Source organism: Prinia subflava, chromosome 21, assembly GCF_021018805.1.
Source record: "Prinia subflava isolate CZ2003 ecotype Zambia chromosome 21, Cam_Psub_1.2, whole genome shotgun sequence".
NCBI classification, from domain to species: Eukaryota; Metazoa; Chordata; class Aves; order Passeriformes; family Cisticolidae; genus Prinia; species Prinia subflava.
The window spans coordinates 5,128,302-5,152,788 of NC_086267.1; the positions used below are offsets into that span (position 1 = coordinate 5,128,302).

Below are 24,487 nucleotides of genomic sequence, written 5' to 3' on the forward strand. Positions count from 1 at the left end.
GTTGATTTGTGTCCTGTGGTGAGTGTTCATTTTCCCCTCACCATCTGGAGGATCAATTGACCAATGAAATGGAAACACACCTCACTTATCTGAGAAGATAACTACCAGAGAGGTGGATTTTTAATTCATTCCTTTCATGGACAATGACTGAAACTCATGGACATTTATGACTTACAGGCATGAAGCTTCAGAGGAGACCAGGAGAGGAAAAGGGCAAAGATAAGTCAAAGCATTTGCTCCTGCAGCACTGGAGTTAAATCACTCAGAGAAAAATTCTTAGGTTCTACAATGTGTTTCAAAAACTCTCCTATAGATTAATCATCCTCTCAGCTGCTCTTTGAAAGATAATCTTCCAGTTTACACACTGAGCTAGTGTGACAGAGTAATTCAGAGTTTCATCACGGGCTGTGCACTAGGTCACAAGCAGAGCCAGGAACACCAGCTTTGCTCCAAGGTACCCAGTGCTGGGAACAGACAGATGCTGATGGGATTGTTCAAGGGGAACACATGGAAAAAGAAAGCAATTCTAGAGATTATATTTAGGGGCACGCCAAAAGAGCCTACAGGGGAAAAAAATGTAGTGAGAGCAAGAAGGTTCAAGAAATAGTGTCCTGCCAGCCTGCAGATGAAAATCAAGAGACATTTACTGAAGTCCCCACCCCTTTTAAAAGGGAATTCACTCCCACTGGCAAGCAGGAGGGCATGCAGCTGGAATTCTGCTTGGGCCCACCTTCTGCTCAGTCTCCAGGAAGCGTTTCAGGTCGTCTGTGTCCAGGTAGTCCTTGTGGTTGCTGTAGGTGAGCAGCAGCAGGTACAGATCACGGCGTGTCGACATCATCTTGTAGAAGGCACAGAACTCCTCGAAGTCCAGCGTGCCCTGGTTGTCATCTGTGTCAGCCTCCTGCAGCACACAGCAAGGACACAGTCAGGAGCCCACTGCCTGCACCAATTCAAATAAACAAACCCCTGCACGGGAGTGAAGCACTGGAATTAAATGCATGATGTTAGAAATGTTAGAACCAACTGATCTGTCAGCCTTGTCACAGGAATCCTCTGCACAGCTTGGAACACCTCCCATGGATACACCAGTGCAGGAGCCAAAAAACAACTTTGGTTTTAATTGTTCCACTGCTGAAGGATTTCTTCTGTCTATGGCAATCAAGTAAAGGGAAGGTATCCTCCAACAAAATGCCTGTGTCTGGCAGAATTACCCACTCACATCTTCACAAGATCATTGGAGCCCAAATCATCTTGAAATTAATTTTATAACCAGGATTTGAGAAGATATCTGTTGAATCCATGGCCATAAATTAATAAGATCTGGAAGAATACTAATTTTAAAAGTAAAGAAAAAATCACCAGGGATTTCACACAAAGGCTTGCTGGTGTCTGCAGGGACTTTGTGATAACAAAAGCTACCATCTCCATTGTTGCTGACTAAATTGGGCCAAGGTCAGCAGAATGCAGTGTCAAACAAACAGCTCTCAGCAGTGCAAAAATCTGACAGATACAGGAGTTTGCATGCTGGATATTTTATTAGTACCAGCTATCATAGGATACTGGATACTTTATTAGATAATATTTTTTAGAGAGAACATAATCAGAGGAGGAAACCTGACTGAGTTTCTGACCAAAAAGGTCCAGGAAAAGAGCAATCTTGGTAGTGTGTGTTTTCCTGTTATGTAACACCAGAAGGTAGCCGGTGTGTTGCCTTTTTCTGTGCATAACAATTTATCTGTGACGTGTTTCTGGAGCTCTTTCCAGTTTACCAAATGGACTGTGTAGTATCTCTCAGCAGAGTGGAAACAAACCAGCTGCTGAAGTATTTGCAATTTCTCCAACTAGGTTTCCTGTTAAATCCTTGCTTTTTCAGGAAAAAAAATATTTTTCTTACCTTAAACATTTGCTTGACTTTCTGTCGGGGTAGGTTGACATTCAGTTTGTGCATGAGCTGGAGCACTTCACTAATACTCAGACTGCCATCCCCATTTTTATCTGCCTCATCAAATGTCTGCTTCAACCACATTGAACAGGAGTTAAGGAACAGCAGGGAGTGCTGAAGGATATTACTGAACATCATGGATATATTATTTTTTCACATTAGGAAACACTGCAAATGAGACTAGGAGTGAAAGGTCAGGCTAATCTCTAACTCTCCTCATGTTAGTGCAGTAACAGCTTCTAGACTGTGCTCAACAGGCCACACGTGCTCTGTGCCTATTTGACAACACAGAAGAAAAACCTCTGAGTGAATCTCAGTGTTACATCACCAAATTAAGTGGATGCTTTTACACTGGGAGTAAGATTGAAGAATATACCTCTGTGTTTTCCAGCCCACTGCAGTCACTCATCTCCAAATCTTGCCCAGAACAATCCTCTTCAGGAACTGTCTCTGAAAACAGGGAATACAACGGGAGCTGCTCTGAAGCTCTGAGCCTAGTGCTTGTAACAAAACAAATACTGCAAGGACTCCTGAGCTCATCCACAGCTCTGCAGTGCTGGGAGGGCTCGCAGGCAGCACAGGAAGGATATTGGTCTCTGGTCCTTTGGCGTTTGGAGAGGCTGTCCTCGTCACTGATCCCTGCCATCAGGTACTTCAGCCCCGTGATCCAGGTCCGCGCCTCCTCGGCGCTGGAGGACACCAGGTCCAGGGACTCCATGTGGTCCCCGTGGTAGATGCTGAAGCAGCAGTTGGGGTCGAAGCTGCCGTCGGCGTAGCGCTGGAAGATCTCCGACTGCTTCCCCTCGCACACCTCCTGGATGGAGTCGATGGAAACTGCAGGGACGGAGGGGCAGCTCTGTCACTCTGCAGCTCTGTCACTCTGCAGCTCTGTGTGAGCACGCCCTGGGCTGGGCAGGGGCATCCACCCCGCAGAGAAACACAGAGAGGGAGAGCCCAAACCTCACCCTGCAAGGCCCCAGCTCACACAGGGGTTGCCTGAGACTCATTTACAACCTGCAACCTGCACTGGACAACTTCAGCTTCACAAATTACCCACCATAAAATCATTTACTGCCCTTTGAAATCAATTAAACAGCTCTCATCAAGCCACACCCTCCGTTCTGGGTTGTTTAATGCCCCAGGAGGGGTCAGAGGGGAGGCTCTGTGGCTGGCACTCACTTTTGGCTTTCTCATTCTTCCGAGAGGGTCTCCAGCGGATGCACGACCTGTGGTCATCCAGGTAGTAGAAGCGGACCAGCCCCTTGGAGCCTCCACGGAGTTTGATCATCTGGGTGCCCGCCTGCATGGAGCTCATACATCTTTCCACTGGGGAGAGGAACAAAGAGAGAGCAGGGAGTCAGACCTTGCTCCCTTTGGAATCGCCTTTACGGGAAGAAAACACCTCCAGCTGCTGCTAAAGGAATGGTTGAAGTCAAAGGCCAAGGTTTCCTGTAGTGTCTGATATAAGAGGTCAGGTGTTAAGATCAAAAAGGTAGAAAGAGTATGGGTGAGTATGGACATACCCATAAATGGGAAAGTTTTCATTCCCATATTGATTTATATGAAATGTTTGTATGTTGGGACCAGCATAAGGTATGTACCCTGCTCAAGACCATCTCAGAGCTCCTACAACATGTAAACCTTGTGCTGGACACGGGAGGAAATTTCACCTGGAAACCAGAATCCTTGGCCAGCAAGGTCCCTCTGCTTCTCTGGATTAAGTCATCAATCCTCTAGATCTGCTTAGCAAGAACCTCACACATTTTTCATCTTCCAAATCCCCCAAACCCACATTTTCCTAGCAGGAGGCCTCTCACCTGTGCTGCACTTTGCCTCTGGGCCTCAGGACCTGTTCCATTCCTGTGGGTTTGGCACCATCCCAGACACTGCAGGCCTTAAAAGCCACGAGTGTTGGGGGAAGCTCCCTCCAGGGGATCCTGCCCTCCCTGGGGAGCTGCTGCCAAAGCAGGGCTCTGGCACTGGGAGCCCCTGGGAGCCAGGCTGGGGCCTTGCTCTGAAATCCAGCTGCTGCAAGGACTAAGCTCAACAGCTCCCATCCAACTGTGAGCAGCTGGCTCTGTCCCAGGAATAAATGCAGACTCACATTTTCTGCCAAGTCTCCCATTTATTTCCCCTGATGACAGAGCAGAGCCTGTGACCTGATTTTCCTCTGACTTTCTGCCTGATCTGTTAAAGTAAAATTAAAACTATTATCATGTTCAGCATTTTTTTTCAGTAGACGGGAAATGAAAATTACTATTGAGATTCTGGACTGAAGAATGAAAATTAATACATGCAATACACATTCTATTTTAGAAATAAATGCAAAGAGATTCTGAGGTCAGGTGTCTTTTATCAATCTCCTGCCATCAAGATTAAAGATGAAACAGTGTCCAAATGAAAACACTGATTCCATGAGTTCCAAAATGCATCAACACCAACGCACCTTTGGGGTGTTTCAAGTCCACCTGTCAGGCAAAAGCAAAAGCAAAGTAAGTAAAAAGAAATGGGGAAAAGCTTTGATGTCCCTGTGCCTTAGAGCTCATGTTCAGAAAAAATCAATTCATTCAGTCTGGAAAAGGTTCAGAGAAATAGATTCATTTGAAAGCAGACTGATATAGTAAAAGGAAATTTTAATTTAAAGGCACAGTTCTGTAGAGTTCATTGTCCATGTTAATCAAATATTCATGGAGAGAAGTTGTGGAATTGAGAGCAAGATAATCCCTCATGTAACATTTTACTTCTTAAAGCTGGACCCTTGGCTTCAGTCAGAGATGCCTTCAGAGAAAATCAATATTCAGCAGGTACCAGCCATAAAGGCAAAGGCTGTGCCAGAAACATCACTGGAATCCACTGCAACATCAGCTCCAAACTCAGCCCAACCCTCTCCCAGACACTCAAACTTTCAATATCTGCTTTCATTCCAACTCAGAAGATAAATATTTCTCAGAGTTACTGAGATAAGAATTATGGGAAGCTTGAGTTTATTTTAATTTCACAAGGTTTATAATGTTTTTGAAAAAAATATATTCAGTTAAAATTGCTAATAAAAGAATTTTTCTGAACACTAATCACACACACTTCGAATCACATTAAAATTCCCAACTTCCTCTTTGGGAATCATAGCAGTAATTAATCTTATTGGAAGTAATGAGAAGAGTAGAAATGGGAAAAATATCAAAGATCACACCTGTTACAAAGCAGAACATAAGGAAGAAGCACCAAAATAAAACTACACTCTCTGCAACACACATTTACTTTGCTTTTGCATGAAGTAGGAATATGTTCCCTGCTGCTAAAATTTTAATAAGCATCCTTGGATTGCTTTTTCAGAGCTGCTGTTTATTTTGTTGTGGGATTTTTCACTCAAAGTCACCCTGAGCACCTCCCAGCCACCTGCTGCAGCTCCAACTCATCTGGACTGAGCTTGGGTGAGGTGTGACCCCGATATTTCAGTGTTGCCATCTTTTTGGGGCTGGTGACACAGGCAAAGAAGGGCACAAGAAATCTCCTCCTTCCCATGTCAGAGCAGCAGCTTTTCTGGATCCTGGCAATGCAGTGGGAAGGAAAATCCCAAAGGGAATGCAGAGGTGTTTGCTGGGGACACCAGGCAAGGGCCAGGAGATGGAGCAGGGACACCTCCACACATCTCCCTGTGTGTGGCACTCACATCCCCTCCCCTGTGGGACTGAAAGTTTAGAGCCCTGCAGAGACTGGAAGGAAAAAAAAAATAAAAAAAGAAATCCCAGTGGTACTTGTATCAAACAGAAAATGATACGGTGTTTTTCTGAAGTCTTTCACAGCATGTAAGTGAAAAGGGCACACTGCTGAGAAGTAGAACTGCTTCTCCTTGCCATTGTTCAGATTCCTTCTTTAAGGATTCATTTCTGTGCTTCAAATAAAAAAATCTCCCAGTCTTGCAATCAATCAGGTTTTCGAAGAAATGGCTCTTAACTATCTTCAATTAAGGCTGAATTACAGCTTTTCTGTTTTGCACTTCATTAGTTCCTTTTTTTTTTTCAGAATTCAGCTTATGTTCAGCTCTCTTCTGATCTAATGAGTTGCCTCAATTTGCATCTGGACAAAAAAACTCGTGGAGAGAAGATGGATCTCTGTACTGCAGCTCTGTCAGAGCAGAGCAGGGAATAGAAACATGGAACACCCAGTTCCACACCGGACTGGTGCAGCAAAAAGACTCACAGTGATTTTTCATGCTTCTTAATAACATTTATATTTACTATACAAAGTGTTCAAGTAACAATAAATAGCAAAACTCCACAAACCATAAACCCTACAGTTTGTCCTGAAACGAGGGGGAAAAAGGAGACCAATTTCATGCCTATTGTTAGAAAGATGTTCTGGTGTCTGCAAATTAATTATTTATGGTTCAGTAGCGTTATTGTCTTTTAGGAGTCTCTGAGTTTGATATAAATGTGTGAAGGAGTGGGAGTATTTTAGCATGTGGGGATGAAAAGAAGTCAGGAGATTGAGTCATTGAGTATTTTTGTACATGGACCAGCTTTGTCAAAAGATTCAAAGGTTCAGGGCAGCCCCAGGTGGTGTCGCACACCTTTGCCCCAGCCAGGCTCAGGGAGCACCAAATCCCTCTGCTGAGCCCTGCCCCATGAGCAGATCCTGGAGGGATGAATTCCAATTGTTTGCCTCACCACAACCACCCTCCTAAACAACATCAGGAGAGGAAAACAGATTTCAGCAGCTTCTTTCTCTCCAGGGCCTCCAGAAGATGTTTGTGAGCCCAGAGAACCCCCCCCCAGCACACGTGCACCACAAGGGCAGGTTGTTCCCCTAAAATATCACCAAACCAAAACAGCTTTCCCACACACAAACACAGCACTCCCACACTTGTCACACATCCAGCACTGCCAAGCCATTGAAGACATAATGACTGCCCCATTTTTTTAAAGTCTCACTGGAAATGGTTTCGCAGCTATAAGTGGCTCATCAATACATAAACCAAAGAGCTGATGACTCCAACTATTCCTGCCAGGAATATCACCTTCTTTCTAAACAGGAGGCATAAAATCGTTTTAAAAATCAATATATCAATATAATGATATAAAATATGTAATCTAGCCAAATAAATAATATATCCAGCAGAGTGTGTTGGGAATTCTGTCCAGCTGAATAGCCCAGAAGATATTTTGCCAATCCTGCCTGTGAACTGTGTGTGGTGTTCCTGGCCCAGGTACACCAGGCTCACTCGCATCACTACACTGGATCCAGTTAAAAATCAGATCACATCCAAACTCATTAATCTCCATTTGTTTCATTTTGCATCCCTCCAGCCTAATGAGCAGGTCCCTCTCACCTTTTAAACCAACCAACTTATTCCTTGTTGGCTCTCAGTGGCTCAAGCTTCACTGAAGTCTGGGACTCTCCTGTTCTGCTCATTGGCCAAAAAAATCTGGAAGTGTCTTTGGAAAAGAACATTTCTCTGTAATTCTGTCATCAATGGTTGGGACAGTGTTTACTGTGTACAAGAGATGATGGCAGACTGAATCTATTCTTAAAGCACACAGCCTCTAATAAATGAGGTGTTAATGGGAGAAGAGATTCTCTTAATCCTGTGGAAATTAGAATTGATTCCGGGTCTGGCTGTCAGCTCTCCATCCCTCCATCAGCCACCTGCATCCAGGCAAATGCAGAAGCAGAGTTGGATGGTGTTTCTTGACCTCTGCAAAAATTCCCAGTACTTTCTAAGCTATCTGTGTATCCAACTTTCTTGCTAAAAAAAATTCTTTGATCGATGAAGCTGACAGAGAAATAGAACAAAAAAAGTGCTCCAAGGGAACAGTTCTGGTCAAGGCTGCAGATTTCCTCACTGGACACGCAGAAGTCACTCAAGAAGAATGTTACTAAAATGCTTTTACTAGAACATCTGTTTTCTCTGGCCATCTCTAATTAGGTTTGCTGGGTTTATTAGCTATTTAAATGAAAGGCTGCTGTGAGCACCCAATGGGGATCTTTCTCCCAGAGCCAGTGAAGCTTGAGAGTTTTGTGTATCAGTATTCAGAAAACAACCTCCAAACAATCCAGTGACCTAGGGTGGATGAAGACAGCAGAGATACTTCCAAAAGCTCATTTTGAAAACTCTAAACTACAAATAAAATTAAAGAGTTAAGAGGTGTACAATACTGGCAGACAGCAAACCTGTCTTGCTGTGGGTAAGGAGACAGAATCTATGCAACAGAATATTTGAAAAGGTCAGCAAGCATCAAAATGTACAACTTTGCTCTAGCTTGTCCCGAAGAACATCAATCAATCATGAAATTGTAAGTGGGGGCTCGCTGAAGACAAAAAGAACTGCACTGTCAAAACCAAGCAACACAACCACAGAGCAGGGCTGCCTCAAGCCCTTCCTGCTGCTACACAAAGGTGCCACTAATTAAGATTTCAACACGAAAGATCTAAAGGTGCCACCATTTCATCAGTGCAGGGATTCACATCTTACCGAAGTGCCCGATTTTCCATCTCGGAGAAGCGACGATGCTGCCACCAACCCAGAAGAAATCCTCGGCCAGACGGGCCACCGAGAACTTATTTTGAAGCAAGGGAGATTTTGAGATATCCATATCTGAGCTGGACTGAAAACAAGCACTGATGGCCTTAGGAGGTATCAAGATTCTGTAGGACACATTTTCCATGTAATAGAATAAAAATATTATTGGAAAAATAGAAAGTAGCTGTTGATTTCCAAAATCCAGCGGTATTTTTCAGGTATTTTTCAGGTTGCTTCAGAACAGTTTCTCAGCGAACTTAGGCCTCTTTTACAGTCCAGATTTAGGACATTAAAATCCCAATAAAATCCTTTTTACTGTGATGTACCTGGGACTACTTTGGAGGATTGGGTGGGCTTCGGTTCAAGATTTTAAAGAAGACACATGATGGACCATGAGGCAATTTGGCATGTAGATGAAACCATTTCTGGACAGCAAGGCCTCCTGATGGAATTCTTCTCCTCCTGCTGATTCTCTTTTTCCTTTGGTACTTTCCCAGCTGCTCAGCATCATCAAGACATCGCAGCAATTTATAGTTGTTGGCTCCTCCACCGCTTCCTCCTCCTGACAGCGATTCCCACAAAAGCCCTTTCCTTTCTTTGGTTACAAACAGATCTGCAGGTCCCACTCTTTCTGGGGCTCTACCTGCTCTTCAAAACCAACCAGCAACATCTCCTGCAGTAAATAATGCACAGTTAACTGCACAATCCATTCCCCTCTCTGCCCTCCTGAGCCACCCTTGCCTTTCACTGTGGATCTGCCCAGGTGCATAAGCTCTTCAGTCTCTTTCCAGGGCTGGAAAAAAAAGAATAATCACATTTTCTTCTCATAGAGCTCTTCAAAATATCCTTGTGCCATTCTTCTTCTCTTCTCCAGAGGTTCTCCTCACTATTTTAATGGACATTTCTGATAAAAGAAAGAACATTTCTCTCGAGGCAGCGAAAACTAGATACGATGGAAACACAGCAACACATGCCTGCCTCAAATCCTAAATCCATCATACGCACTAATCCTAAAGCCCTGCTCCTGCCCTATCCAGTCAAGGGATTTAGGTGACACATTGCAGCTGAAAAAAAAAAAAAGGTTTCAAAAAAGTGCATTCTTCTCCTCCTTCTTCTGCTTCTTCTTCATCTTCTTCTCCTCTTCCTTCTTCTCCTTCTTCCCCGGTATCTTTCCATCTCACAATCTGTTTAGGGATGTCTTTGCAAGCTGACACAGCCCTAGAGGATCCTGCTTAGGGCACAGCCAGGGAGCTCCTGAGCCCAGAGCTGCTGTAACAGAACCAGGAGCACTGAGGGGGCTCCACGACTGACAGATGAAAGCAGGTGAGGATTAATTTTTCAAAAGCGCTAAGTCACTACCTCATTCCATTTGAAATGCACTCATTGAACTCCGAATACAGAAATCTGTCACTTAGGTTATCACAACCACTTAAGCTACATTAAGTTTTAAGTACAATAGACAATCTCTCTTGCCATCTGTGATCTGTACAAGGAGCCTCATATGCTTCTACCCTGATGAGCTAAACACAAATTGCCCATTTAAAAACACATTCATTAAGTGCTTCCTACTCTTCCTTTCACAGTTTGAAAAAAGCTTTGGAGTAGTTAATTCTGGAGATGATTCACTCTTCAATTACAAGTTGTTTATTTCACCACCTATGCCCAGAGTTCTTATACTGGGCTTGACTCAGAGTTTACCCACAGATTAATTCCAAACTAGAACCAAACTGGGTCTGCACCACGGGAGGCAGTGATGCGAGGTACACTCTTGCCATTATTTATTCAAACATTTCAACCACAGCCTTCCTCCCTCCTAAGGCATCTTTCAAGAGCAATTTAGCGAGATGACTGCAAACTGTCATCAGGGAAAGAGCAACTTCTCCTGTAAAATGCTCAGAAGGTTTCTGCATCCCACAGAAACCTCTGCCCCGAAGGGAAGAACAAAGGAAATTTCATTCTAAAGATCCCAATCCTTTCTTCATGTGAAGCCTGGGCCGGGATGAGAGCTGGGACCTGTGAGTGTTGTTGCTTTCTCTATCACCTGCTTCTCTGAATTGCTCAAATAAACCCAAAAACATCTTTGTGTAATGTCCATGCTTTAGAAATAGCACCTTAAATGGTGAGAATGTCACTGCTGTAGCTCACAGGGATGGAGAGAGAAATAAACTTTGAGGCTCTCAATTACAAGGAGACAGAGTTAAGGCAAACTTTTGCATAAAAAGAAAGTATTGCAGCTGTTTAGCTCCTTTTTCCCCCTCCTGCAGTACTAATCAGGTTTCCTTGCAGTTTTCCAGGCTGTAAATGCAACAAAATCAGTGGCTGCCACTAAATGCTAAAGGTATTCCCTTCAAAATTCAAATATCAATTCTGCCAGGACATCCTAGAGTCTGCATTCACCATTTATGTGGTGTCAGCCTGGGGACAAAGGGAAGGGAGGAGAAAACTGAAATGTAACTCCCATTGCAGCATTGCTCAAGATATTGGTTTCATGGTTCAGAATTAGAATTCTGCACAAGCAGGGCTTGAAATGTGGATTTGGTTTTATTTGAGTAGAGAGAAATGCCAATGATTTATAGCACTGGAACATAACTATTACAATATTCAAGTTAAAGTTAGATTTTTAATCCTAAGAGCACACAGAGAAGGGTAATTTAAATTATTTCAGTTGACACTATCCATACACTCCTTCAGGGCTACTAAGAAAATCATGGAAACAGAGAAAAATAAAATCTTTGAGAAGGCTCCTCCATTTATTCAGCTGGGTACTGAATAACAGTGTGGAAAAGCAACAGGGAAGGGTTAAATTGGACACAATCCCTCTCCCAACTCTTAAGCACACTGAGCTGAGGACTTAGGATCTAAGCCTACTGAAATGGGTTTCTATTCTTGCCTCACTTGACATCCTCAGAGAAATCTTGCTCACCTGACATAACATGGAGATTAAAGTCTTCTTTCCACAGCACTTCAGGAACTTATTATTGTCTGAGTGGAACAAAGGCTTTTCATGCCACGAAACAGATTTTAAAAGCAACAATGTCTGAGTCTCCAGGCTGGCCTGTGCTTAGTTAAAAATGGAACTCGGAGCACTTGAACAATGCTGGAAAGTCAAAGTCTTGTGGAGGAAGAAATTCACTTTGAGAGTGCCAGAGGAGCCAGACTCCATCCCACAGAAAGAACATCTTGAGGAAGACACAGGAGCACAACACACATATGGTTTGGGAGATGGAGGAAAGGGAACAGGACAGAGATCCTCCTGAGACAAATGGGTTTATCATTAATGCAATCCTTCAGGATGGAGGGATTCACTTGACTGCTGAGGGATGGAAAAAGTGTGAACAGTTATGTAACACACAGGGAAACAGCTGCAACCCTCAAAGTAGAAAAACCAGAAGTAGAAATTTCAATATCCTGACTGCCAAAGACATTAAATGTCACAGAGCTGGCAGTGTGTTTGACCTGCAAATCCACCAGGATTAGACCTGTGACTTCCCAGCCGTGCACTCCCTTTACCTTTGCATGGCCACTCTACAGACCCAGTTTAGCAGATTAACAAACTGACCTCGTCACAAGAGACTGGTTCTAAAACACTGAGCCACTCATGGGCAGCTATCAGTGATACCCAGAAGAATTTTGATACAGGTATTCCCATTTCCCATGTCCCACCCAGGGAAATCTCACTCCTAATGGCTGTAGAATCAAAAGGAAATGATTGCCAACCAACAACAGTTATAAAATACAAGGAGGAAACAGAAGATCTCAGTGCCTCCTGGCACACCTCTGTCTCACTTACTTTTACCCTCCCCATTGCACTTTCAACTCTAAACTCCAGTCAAAAAACCCTGTAAAAACTGCAGAAACTCCATTTACAGCTACATCCCAGCTCCCCCAGCCCAAGATGACTTAGTCAGCCCGTCACTGCCTTCTGAAGCACCAAATGCAAAGATGTTTCTGAGACATGAAAAGCAAACTCATCTCACTGAAGTGCACATCACCAAATCCAAATCAGGACTACTCTGTTACAGTAAAGGTTCCAAACCCCACACACATGGGCACAAACACAAGCAGCAGCAGACTGGACTCGATGAACCAAAGGTGAATGATGCTCATTCACTACTTCTAAACATGTGATTTCTGTTTCTTGCCTTTCCCCCAGAAGTGCTGCTTCGAGGAGGTGTAAAGCAGCATGGACTGGGCAGCCAGAGCAGCCAGCTCAGCTGCAGATTCTCCTCTCTCTGCTGGACTCATTTGCCTTGGTGTTTCCAATGCACTCTCTGCTTTTTCCCAGCTGTGTCTGCATGCAGCAGCTGCTCACATGTTTATGTGGGCTCTTCCCAAGAAGAGGGATTTGGGGAGCAGATGCTGATGGAGAAAAGACATTTACTGTCACATTTTCTATTTTCGTCTTTCAACTAAAAACTTCTGCATTAGTTCGATTAAGAATTGACTAAATCAATCACTTTCAGATGGTTTTGGCTCAGAAAGGCCAGAGCACCTGCTGGACCACAACCTTATCCCAACTGTGCCTAAGCTGCCTTTTCCCTAATTCTGGCCCAGCCCCACACAGCCGACCCCTGCCATGGGCCTGCCTGACCATCTGGACAGCACCTCTAAGCACAGTAATCCCCCCTGGGGATTAACACCACACATCTTGCCTGGATCGAGTGGAATTCAGGTTATTCCGTGGAACATTTGTGCACTGGCTCACAGCATATTCACCAAGTTTTCTAGCTTGTCTGAAATACACCTGTCCTCAGCATCCAGCACTGATTCCTCTGGGAGAGGCTGTAACATCACATTTTCCTGGTGCTCCTTTCCATGCTGGAATTCCCACTGGGCAAGCCCTGGGACAGCTGCTTTAGGCAACCACAACCACGAACGTTCCCCAAAACTGTTTAGAAAGTCCCATTATTAAAATGAACCGGTTCTGAAATCCCTTAAATGATTTCGTTCACTTGAAGGAGTGTTTGTGGAACGTGGACCCATTAGCAACAACAGCACTAATTTAGTGACAATTACTCTGCCTCCTGCCATGATGTTTAGTTCTCTTGGGCTCATCTGGGAAAAAATGGTGCAATTATTTTAATTAAGTGAGAACAGGCTTTGTGATTTGAGCTGTTGAAGTCTTTTCCTTGCAAAGCTGTTATAAACAAATTTGTAGAAAAATGTCAGTATAAAATGAAGATTTTAAGACTATAAATGGTGTTCTAAGGTCACCTTGTCTTCAACCACCAACTTGTATAAGAAAATGTCCCTACACACTTAATTGAAGTAAGATCATAAACCCTTTACATTTAAAGGTCTTTCAGTGCTTGACCATCTGTTCAGGGCCATGGGGCACAAACACAGAGAGGGGGATTAAGGCAGGTTGGAAGGAAAGCAATCCATCAATATGATTATTCCTTCTAGGAAAACCCCTCTAAGAATTCAAGAATCCAAGGCAAAATGGGCACAGGAATGCAAGACAGGTTGAAAGACATTCAGAAAAGACACCTGATACTGAAATTCATCTCCACAAAGTGATTTTAACTCGCAAATCTTACTTCTGTATTTGGGATGAATTTGAATGTATTCTATCTGTATCAATTCAGAACTCTTCTAGACCTTCCTTTTATGCCATGTACATTTTGAAATATGTGACAGACTCCCTATTTCTTCAAATATAGACCAGTTCCATGAAAGATGGGGAAAAAAAGGAGCTGCAATGGCTCTAGGAATAACTCAGTCTCTGCCTTCATTCAGTGCTTTTCTCAGCTTCTGTGACATCCAAGAGACAGCCGTATGAGGCTGTTCTTTAAATTTTCCTTTCGAAAACTTATCACTCAACAGAACCCAGCATCTGTAAATCTCAGAAACCAATGGCAGGTCTTTCTGGAAGCTTGAAAGATGCCCACAATTGTGGTTTCCTTCGAGCAGGAACCACCTGCTGTAACCCCTGAGGGGAAGATTGGCAGCACAGAGAGTGCAGGGTGCTGAGCTGGAGCCCTCAGCAAGGTCAGGGGCTGCAGTCTCACAGCTGAATGCCCAATTTCATTTGGTCCTGGATTCAGTAGGGCTCAGGTAAATGTACAGGAAGTAAAATAATTGCTCCTGGGCTCCTAAAGGAAATGTGTTTCTATCTTTTGCTATGGCCTCCAATATCCACCTCAGTTTGAAACAAAGCATCCTGACAGATTCATTTCTCCCCAGGGCTTAGAGCCAGGAGATAAGCAGGCATTTGAAGGCTGATGAAAGTGTCAGCTCGCTGGCTGAACTGGAAAAAATGGGCTTTCAGGAAAATATTTTACAGAGATCCACATTTAGCAGGGGTTCTGGACTTTGTTCAGTACTGGCAGGTCCACACTCACTCCATGTCAGATCTCATCACGTCAGAAAATTTAGTTGCTCTCTGCCACATAATGTCCTTAGAGGCCAATATTGATTATCCCCCTGTAATTCCCTGAAGTGGGAAAGCTTTCCCATTTAGCTGGACTCAATTCACATTCCCCACAGATGATTGTCAGGGACAGAAGGGATATGAATCACAGCAATCTGCACGTATGGTACCAGTTAATTTGAAGTTGTCCACTTAGCATTAACGTGACATTTTCTTCGCGATGTTTCCCCATTTCTTCTTTTCTTTTTTAATCAAGTTGAAGATGAGGCATCTGGAAACCGTCTCTAATTGAGGGTTAGACCAGGAGAAACAACATCTTCAGTAAAAGGCAAAATCAGGAGAGACGATGCTGGAGAACCAGAGAACACTGGGAATTGATCTTCCCCAGTGAGAGACTTTGTGCAAACGCTGTTCCTGGGACTCTGCGGCTGTTTGGAGCTGAAATTCTGCAGCCACATCTCATGAGCTGTTCCACTGGAAGATGTTTGCCAGCTGCCACATTTTTGAAGGATTTCCCCAGACAAGAAGTTTCTCTCAGGACATGGCTCATTCTTCTCCCAATAACACTGACAGTATCAGTTGTTTCTTTAGTGACAGCTAACATTTCAGAATTACTGGGAGCAAGGAATATTTTGGATCATCATCAATGATTCCTCAGCCTCTAGTCAGCCAGAACCCCTTAAAAAAGGAGAGTGGCAAGTGACTGCACCACCAAAGCCTTGAGAGCCTGGATGCTGGTGCCTCTCACTGTGAATATTTGAAGAGACCCTCACATGAAGGCTTCTGGAGGCTTCCACACACTTGGGAATTACTGCCTTCAGTTGCATCATGACTGGTTTTATACCTGAGTGGGAGGAGAATCCCATTTCCTTTGAATGCTACAGATGAAAAGGTGGAACCCTTTCAAAGGAACCTTCATGCAACCCCCTGCCCGTGGCTTCAGCCCATGGGACCCCTGCCCACGGAACCTCTGCTCTTTTCAGTTATCCCATTTGTTTTCCAGGTGTTTCCTGGCGTTCCATTTGTTTTCCAGGTGTTTCCACTCGCTGGCTCAGAACGACACCGTCTGGCAGGAGCACCGAGCTGGTTTAATCACAAACACTGCTCAATCTCAGCCTCAGCAGCTTCCTACCTGCTCCCTGCTCCCTGGATGATCTCCAGGGAGATCCTCAGGTGAGAGCCCCTCTCTCTCATCCCTGATTTCAGAAGCTGGAAGCTGAACCCAGTAGGAAGAAGCCAAAAGGACTTTGGGTGACACAATTCCTGCTCCGTCACACCTTCACTGAGGACCTTCTCTGTTAAAGTACAAATGCCCACTGGTGCATCAGGTCTCAGAGAACAAGAATTAGAATCAGGAATACTTAGGCTGTCCCATCATGACATTTTCAAAACCAAACTATCCTGGTTTTCAGTCCCGAAACACTTCTGTTAGAAAATGCAATCATTAAAAGGAGTTTAAGGCTCTCCATTGCCAGAGGGCAGGGGGATATTGGAATATCCCATTCCCAAGGAATTGTTCCCTGGGAGGGTGGGCAGGCCCTGGCACAGGGTGCCCAGAGCAGCTGTGGCTGCCCCTGGATCCCTGGCAGTACCCAAGGCCAGGCTGGACAGGGCTTGGAGAAACCTGGGACAGTGGAAGGTGTCCCTGCCATGGCAGGGAGATGAAACAAGACAATATTTTAGGTCCCCTCCAACCCAAACCATTCCACAATTCTGTGATAAATGTACCCCTTCATCCAAAACCTGAGGATTTAGAGGTTCTGAAGATTTAAGAAAACCACCATCTTTCCTTGGAACAAAAAAAGTTCTTGCATATAAGAAATAGTTTCTCCCTATTTAGCACATTGTTCAGTTAAAGCTTCCATGCTCCCAAATCTCCAGCCTCTATGCCAGCAATGTGGTACAGGTAAATAAATTCTTCTGCCAAGTTTTAAAATCTGCTTTTTTGCTTTTTAAACAAATATTGACACTGCCCAAATGCATCTCATCATCTCTGCTTCATTCTTCACAAATCTCCAAGGAAATACTGGTTAACATTTTTCTGTTGTTGTGACGCACACAGAGACTCTCTCATTATTTACCTGAATTGTTTGCAAACTTCTAAAATTCCTTAAATTGCCTAGAAGTATTCTTAGATTTGATATTAATTTCATCACTAAATAAAACTATCTTCAAAATGATCATAAAACTACGGGGAAAAAAATGGCTATTCCTATGTACAATAAAAGCTTTTCCTGTGAGATGTTCTGTGCTCACCCTCTTCTTTTTTAATTACAGTTCTGCTCTAGAATGGGACCTTTTAAAGTCAATTTGTTGTAATTTTCACATGCACATCCTTCTCCAGTTAGTGGAACAGTATTTGCTGCAGTGATGAATGACTGCACAGGTACAGCCACTCCTCTCTCAGTTACCTGTTGTCCTTTTCTCAGTGTGGCATTGCTGGAGCTTATTTCTGGTATTTTAATAACAAAGACACAGCAAAGCCAAACCAGAGCTCACAGGGATGAGGTTTGGTTCTGACACCCAAACACCAAATCAGAGCCAAGCATTTTTCCACTTTGGTAAAGTTTTCATCTAGAAATGATTTTTAGAAAAGAAGAGAGAACTTTAAGGAGTGCTTCCTTCAAAAGGGATTGAGGAACGTGGCACTAAGGGAAAATACAGGGAGTGAGGGCTGCTGCTCTGCCTTCCCAAAGCCTCAAGGTGTGGGACCAGTGCTCAGGGCAGCTTTTCTGAGGACACAGAACCCAAGATATCCTTCTTTACTTGTTGCATAACTCCTGTAAAACCACAAGCCTAACAGGCATGAAGTACAGAATGCATACAGACAAGCAACCAGGCACTGGAGTCAATTAAAATACATCACAGGGAAGGGTTTCTCTCTCTGGGCTTTTCCTGAGTAAATCAACAAGGAACTAAAGCTTTTAAAAAGAAAAACTGGGCTTTTGAGAATTGCTCTTGAGTTCCCAGATTCCTTCAGCAGCCACCAGTACAGGAGGGATGAGCTCCAAGTTCAGCATGCAGGACACTGCAGCACAGTTCTCCCAGCTGGAGGCACTTCCCTGACTTCACCCCTGGTTTAATCTCACCAGGGACAACTTCAACCCCAACTGATTCCACTCACTCTTCCTGTGGGATGGGTGTAAAGAAACTACATCTAATGAGTAGCAAATCACCTGTTTTTAAAATAATTAAAACAATATAGCTGACTCACAACAGTACTGTAGTCTCTTTTCTCTCTTCTAATGTGGGTAGCAGAAGGTCTCTGGTTAAAAATAGAAAGCCTTTCTTATGGTGACAGCAGCTAGTTCAGCGAGCAGAAAAGGAACATGAACATACCTGGTGCACTCCTTCCTTGCACACTTTATGCAGGAAGAAGCAGCCATTAGAGATACATTTATTATTTAAGCTTTAGTGATAGTAGGAGCCAAAGGTACAGCAAAAGCTCCCTTAAGAAGCTGCTGTATTTGTGTAAAGCATTTAAGTTTGAATAACAGAAAAGAAGTGCCCAAGGAAGCTTTGCAAACTACACTTCCCCCTACAGTAAAACTAATTTCCCTCAGAAAAGGGGTTAAAATAAACGTTTTCCCCTTACCTTTTTCTGGGCTGAGGCATTTAATAGTGCTTGCATCATCCATATTCCAGTGAGAGATTCAAGTGAAAACACCAGGGGAAGCAGCACAGACCATAAGCACATCCCTGATCTTTCAGAGGACCCTTTTAAAGAACGAGGAGCAGCACATTGCCCGTGGTTTCACTGCAGCATCCGAGGGCTCCCAGGGATGCCTGCTGAGAGCAGGCTCATCCTTTATTCCCTGTGCAGGAGTGCATCAGGAGCTGCTGGCAGGTAGAAACCAGCGCAGGAGCTCAATGAATGTTCCCAGCCTTTCCCTGCAACTCAAGTGTTCAGCCACCTGGGATAACTGCTTAACTCTTTGACTCCCTGCTCTCAGGCAGGGCCTGGGGGTGTCTTTTTTTTTGCTTTGCTCCTTCGGAAAAGAACTGAAGGGAAAACTTGTGGATGTCAGCAAAGAAGCACAGAGGATAATTAACTTTTAATTCTTCTGGGATGGATTGCAGTAGGCAGCAGACGTCAGTGAGGTGCTACTTCATTTAAGAAGGGAAGAAAAGCAACCTCTTTTTTTGTGTTAATTCCTCCCCTGTGTCCATTCAGCATCCTACACATTGTTATGGGATCCTCCCAGACTTGCTTAAGTTTAGAAAGCAAGTCTACAGCTACTGATGAAAATAGGCAAGCTGTTCTCTTTGGATTTCTTTCTAGTTCCTTTTCTTGGCAAGGATGATATATTTCCCACCTTTTTAACTTGGAAGGAAATATTAATGCAGAATTAATGGGATATGGCTAGGAAACAATGCACATTATTGTAGTCTGTGTCCCAAAGCACGACACAGAAGACAGACACAGACCTTTGAGTCCTGTCTAAATCCTGGAGAAGAATTGCAGCATCTTTGTATGAGAGCATTGCCTAAAAATTCCAACCAGGAATAGTTGCTGCCCCTCCTACATGCCACTGAAATATACAGGATAAAATAATTTGTTCCCTTGAGGACTTGAAATCTAATTAAACGGGAATGATAAAGGATTGGGAAAAAGTTCGTCTCCCCTCTAGGAAAGGAAACTGCAGCTGGGGATCACAGTAAGGATACACCAGGACATACCTGCCCATGGAGCCCTGCAGGCAGTGACCCCACACAGCTCCATCAGTGCTGCTCTGGCTCCTCTCCCCATGACTGCAGGAACTGGAGCCAGTCTGTTTGTGCTGTTTGATGTTGCCCTCTTGCCTTGTCCCTCCTCATCCTGACCCACTTCAGCACAGGGGTGCTGTGTGATGCTCCCAGAGTCACTTTTCTCCCACCCCGCTCAGGCTCTCCCTGCTGGGAATGCTGCCCCTCGTTCACAGCTCCCAGTGCTGCAGGATTGTCCTGCTGTTTCCATCCTGCATCATCTTTGCGTTTTAGGGATCACTCTCTACTGCAGGAAGATCAAGATCTCTGCAAGACCTGACACAGCCCTCCACAGTTCTCATTTAGGCAGGAGTCTCATGGTCATTGCCATCTAAGGCATGACTCCAGGATTTGGTTCAAGTTGACTTTCAATAAAACATTATCCTATTTGCTTAGTGGCTTTCAGCACTAGCTGTGTCCCCTGAGGTCTCATCTCCTGAGCAACTCATGCAGGAGCACTTACTGCAGGAGCCTCTGGGGCTGTGTATTTACACCACATCACTTTTGGGTAACTCCTCCTGCAGCCACTGTGCTTTAACCCAGGCTCATCAGGGCAAACACTGCAGAGAGTGAGCCAGGTTTATCCTAAAAGTAACTCCCATTTCTGTTCTTATTTCCTGTTGGCAAGTGCAGGTTATCAACAGATCTCTGTCTCGTATCAGAGAGGAGAAAGGAGATTTTCTGAGGCCCAGAAAATTCCTGTTAGACAGCTTCTCTGGGGAATCCCAGGGCAGGAAATCTTCACACTGCAGGGCTCAATTCACTGCTAGAGACAAACTTCCCATCCAACACCACCTATTCCTCACAACCTGATGAAGAGACAGAGCAAATTTAAAAATAACAGCTATGGAGGATCAACTAATTCACTAATTACCCCATCAAATTGGGCAAAGCTTTTTGCTTCACCAGGTTATGCTTTCTTTGGAAAGAAAAATATACTCCCATCTGAGACCATTAGAGATTCAGGATCAGTACCTAATTACTGTATAATATCAATTTCATAAAATGAAATGTTTTGTTTCTCTGGGAGTTTTTTGCTGTGCAGTTAGAACAGGGTCACAGAACAAACGTCAGAGAAACATTTGAATGCCTTCACAACACATGCAAATTTTTTGAAATAAAGAGAACACAGACTGTGCTATCATCGAGACCAAAGCCTTTTACATTAAAAGATTCTCTTATGCCAAGTAATGTCTAGCCTGAACCAGGAAACTTCTCTGTGCAAAGACAATCTGCTGACTCTTGAAATCAATGCTGAACTTTTATGTGGCTTTTGTGGACTCTGATTCACACCAGAAGTTCTTATGTGACTGGGAGAGGTCACCAGCACTCAGTTCAGAGAGCACAGTGCTGGCATGGAGCAAACCCACCCCGTTGTCAGTTCCTTATTACACAAAGCTTAGCATGCCCTAATTCCTTCATCCTCCATGCCCAGCTCTGCAGCTCTACCAACCAGAGGAGTGCCTTGTGCTGTGGTGCTGTCACATCACAAAGATTTAAGTCCTAAGAAGGGACTAAAAGGGGCCAGGACTCCTCTCAATTCCTACTTTCCAAGATGTGCAGAGGAAGCCCAGTGATGCTACGGAGCAGCTGAGCCTGGCTGGATGAGCTGAGCCATGACCTGGCAAAGATCTGCCACTGTCCCTGCAGGACCCTGAGCTGTCCCAGAGCTCTGCCACAGCCACAGCACCATCCTGGCTGCCTGGGAGAGGAGCAGGGCACTTCAGAGAAACAACACAAAGCAGCCAAGCTTCAACTGATAGCACACTTCTGTCAGGTCACAGTGGCACGCACTGTAAGGCTACGTTATAATGTGACTACACATGCACCTACACATACATCCTTCATCCCCAGGCTCCAGCTGCCACATTTTATCACATTCCAGGACCTTTTTCCTGACAGAAAGAACAGAGATCTTGTTGCCCAGCACAACGGGGGAGTGTCAGCACTGCTGGGGACAGAATGAGGCAGCTGGGAAATGCAGCTCCACCATGGTTGAGTGGAGAATGGAACATCCACAACGTCAGGGATGTTCTAAATAACTTCTGAAAGTCGAACACCGAGCCCTCCTTGAAAGCCATCAAACTCCATCCAGAGAGTTCCATCTCTCACAATCCGTGGCATCACTTCAAGACCTTCTATAAATCAACTTCAACACATGTGGGTGTCTGCTCTTAAGTTTTTGTTCCCATAGTTACCAATGTACTTCTACCACAGAAGAGAACAGCAGGTGGCAAGACACAGAACAAAATCACCATTCTTTTAACATATGAAGAGTTGAGAAGTTTCAAATTAAGGTTTGATTGCGAAATGTTTACAGACAGTAACCAAGATGAACACTATCAGATTAGAAAACTATAAGATCCTTCCATACATTTAATCCTGAGTCAACAATAAATTCAACATCCAGTAGGATGATCGATTTCCAGCCCTGCATCAGATGATGCCATGGGATTGCACAATCTACTGCAGCAAGAGTTATGTCTTTATAATTTGAAATTCTCCCTAGGCCCCCTTGATACCTTCCCATGTACTTTCTACAGAGAAAAGGTGAAAAGGCCCAGCACACTGTATACAAGATAGATTTCTCCAAATAAAATTATCTTTGTGGGATAGAAACAATAAAAACAACCACCAACAGTCTGTTCAAGGAAAACAAAAATTGACTTGAAGGCTGCTATCAAAACTCTCACAGCTTGCAAATAATAACTTCTCCATTGTCAACTCAAATAGAGGGCAAAATGACTGGCATTGAGTGTGCTGTAAATACCAAGGAGATGCTTTGCATAAATAAGTTTTGTGACTCTTTCTATAATAAAATCAGACGCTGCAGTTCTGTGTGCTGTCAGGCAGGGGAACAAAGGTAATGTCCTTCACATGCCCAGTGCCACAGGCTCACACCCTGTCCCGTGTCTGACAGCAGGACAGGGATCAAAACCTAAATTCAGCTAAATTGTACCTGCTCCTGAAACCCTCTGCCAGTGATTAGCTCCCCTCCCTGGGGCTCACCAGCCTGCCTAGAACACAGAGATAACAACCATTCCTTTGGCTCTCACAGATATCAACCATTCCTTTGGTTCTCCCTTTCATCCCCCTTCTCCCAAACTTCTATTGAACACCAGAAGGAAAGAGAACACTGAGAAAGTTGTTTGAACTAAGCTGGTTTAACCTGATTTTTTCACCACCACAGTTTCAGAATAAACAACATTTACTATCTTTATTATTTAAGTCTTAGATCTTTTTTTCTGATTTGGAGATTGGAAGAACTGAAGTGTTTTGGTGGCCTATTTTCTTATAGACCCATAAATCATCTTGGCTGTTTGAGGTTTTCAGGGAACACACATTCTTCCAAGAAATTCTGTGTTACATAAGATGGGAAGATGCTCGTGTCTAGCAGAGAAGGGGGAAAGGCAATAACAAAAGAAGGCAAAACCAGTTTCAAATAGATCTTGGGGTCTCAGAAAGCCTTTAGAAGTAAAGCTCAGCTGCCAACCAGACTGAACCAGTCCTGAGTTCTGAACCACTTCAGTGACAAGAACAGTCCCCAGCACCACAGCCCAGCCCCACACACCCCAGGAGCTCCCTGCAGCACCTCTATTTCCTGCCGTGTTTTATAAACAAGTGTTCAAACTTCTGACTAACAACCTGAAAATGAGGGAAGGATCATTGGCTGGACCTCTTTGTTTAAACAAAAACACTTCAGTAAGTAGTTTATACTGTGTGCAGGTGATAAAATCTGGAGGTGCTGCAGTGACAGCTGCAGACAGACAGATGTGTTTGCAGCTGCAATTCCTGCTACTTCTTTTCAGATCACCGAAAGAAAAACGTAAAAATCCCTTGGCTTGCTGCTCCTCTTTGTCCCACCAAGTTTTACAATTGGGAAGTCGAACTCTGTGCTATACCTCGCTGCACAATTGCTCTCATTGTGATATCATTAAATACCTGACAAACTACGAGCAGTGCAAGCTGCCTTGAGAGTGAGTTTGTGGCTGTGGCAGCGCCTCCCCTGCAGCCAGAGCTGCTTCCCAAATGCAGGAATTCTGCACAGCCAGAGCTGTCAGGCAAACACCCACCTGCCCTTGGGAACTGGACAGCTCAGGGCAGGCAGAGCTTCCAGGAAAGGTTTGAAGGATGGTCCTGGAGATCATTTCCCCTCCCTGTGACTGTAGTTCCTCCCTCACAATACTTCCCCTGTCTTTTCCAGTTAGTTTTGGCAACTCCTCCAGTGAGGTGCTAAACCTCAGTTACTCCAGTGGGGTTGGTGATCTCAGATGCATCCAAGCAACAGAGACACAGCTCATAAAGATTAATGTTAAATTACCTCAGATTCCTTTCTGTTTCTCCACGCAATCTTTTTGCTCCCCTTAAAAATAGAAATGCATTAATATTCTTGCTTGAGTGCAGCCCAGCACAGTTGCCTTATTGCATGGTTCTGCTGTTAGCAGTGGAAGGAGCCTGCTCACAGCTCCCTGCTCCTGGTCCTGTTACTGCTTTTGACACATTTTCCACCCTGCAGCCCATTGTCTGCAGAGCTCTGCTGCCTCTGAGAATCCGGTGTCAGCACTGTGGGAGAGCAGTGGGAAAGGCACAAAACAACCACGACCAGAAGAGAATCATGGCTGCCTGAAACACATGGATTGTCCCTACGAACAGATAATAACCTGCTTCACGTTATTCACATCTTTGGTGTATGCTGGGGACAAGAGATGAGATACCCGAAGCAGGAATGGAGCCAAGAAATAAATTAATCATTTCATTTTTCAGCAGACAGCGCTCTGACACATATGACAAAATCTCCTGAGCTAATTCTCTCCCCAAATCAAAACTTGCAATTCATTCAGTCACAACTGTGACACGGATTTCTGAGCACAGACACACTCCTCAGACAGTTGAGCCATGAAAAACG

At 44.2% G+C, this 24,487-nt stretch overlaps 1 protein-coding gene across 1 annotated transcript in view; it reads right to left on the reverse strand.

The window, feature by feature from the left end:
- Positions 1-24,487, reverse strand: part of PLCH2 (phospholipase C eta 2) — a 73,623-nt gene that overhangs the window by 25,617 nt on the left and 23,519 nt on the right. The window contains exons 3-6 of the mRNA XM_063417286.1: positions 3,122-3,268; positions 2,533-2,776; positions 1,895-2,024; positions 731-901 (exon numbers count right to left, since the gene is read on the reverse strand). Coding sequence (XP_063273356.1) covers positions 731-901; positions 1,895-2,024; positions 2,533-2,776; positions 3,122-3,268 — 692 coding nt within the window. The remainder of the gene's footprint in view (positions 1-730; positions 902-1,894; positions 2,025-2,532; positions 2,777-3,121; positions 3,269-24,487) is intronic.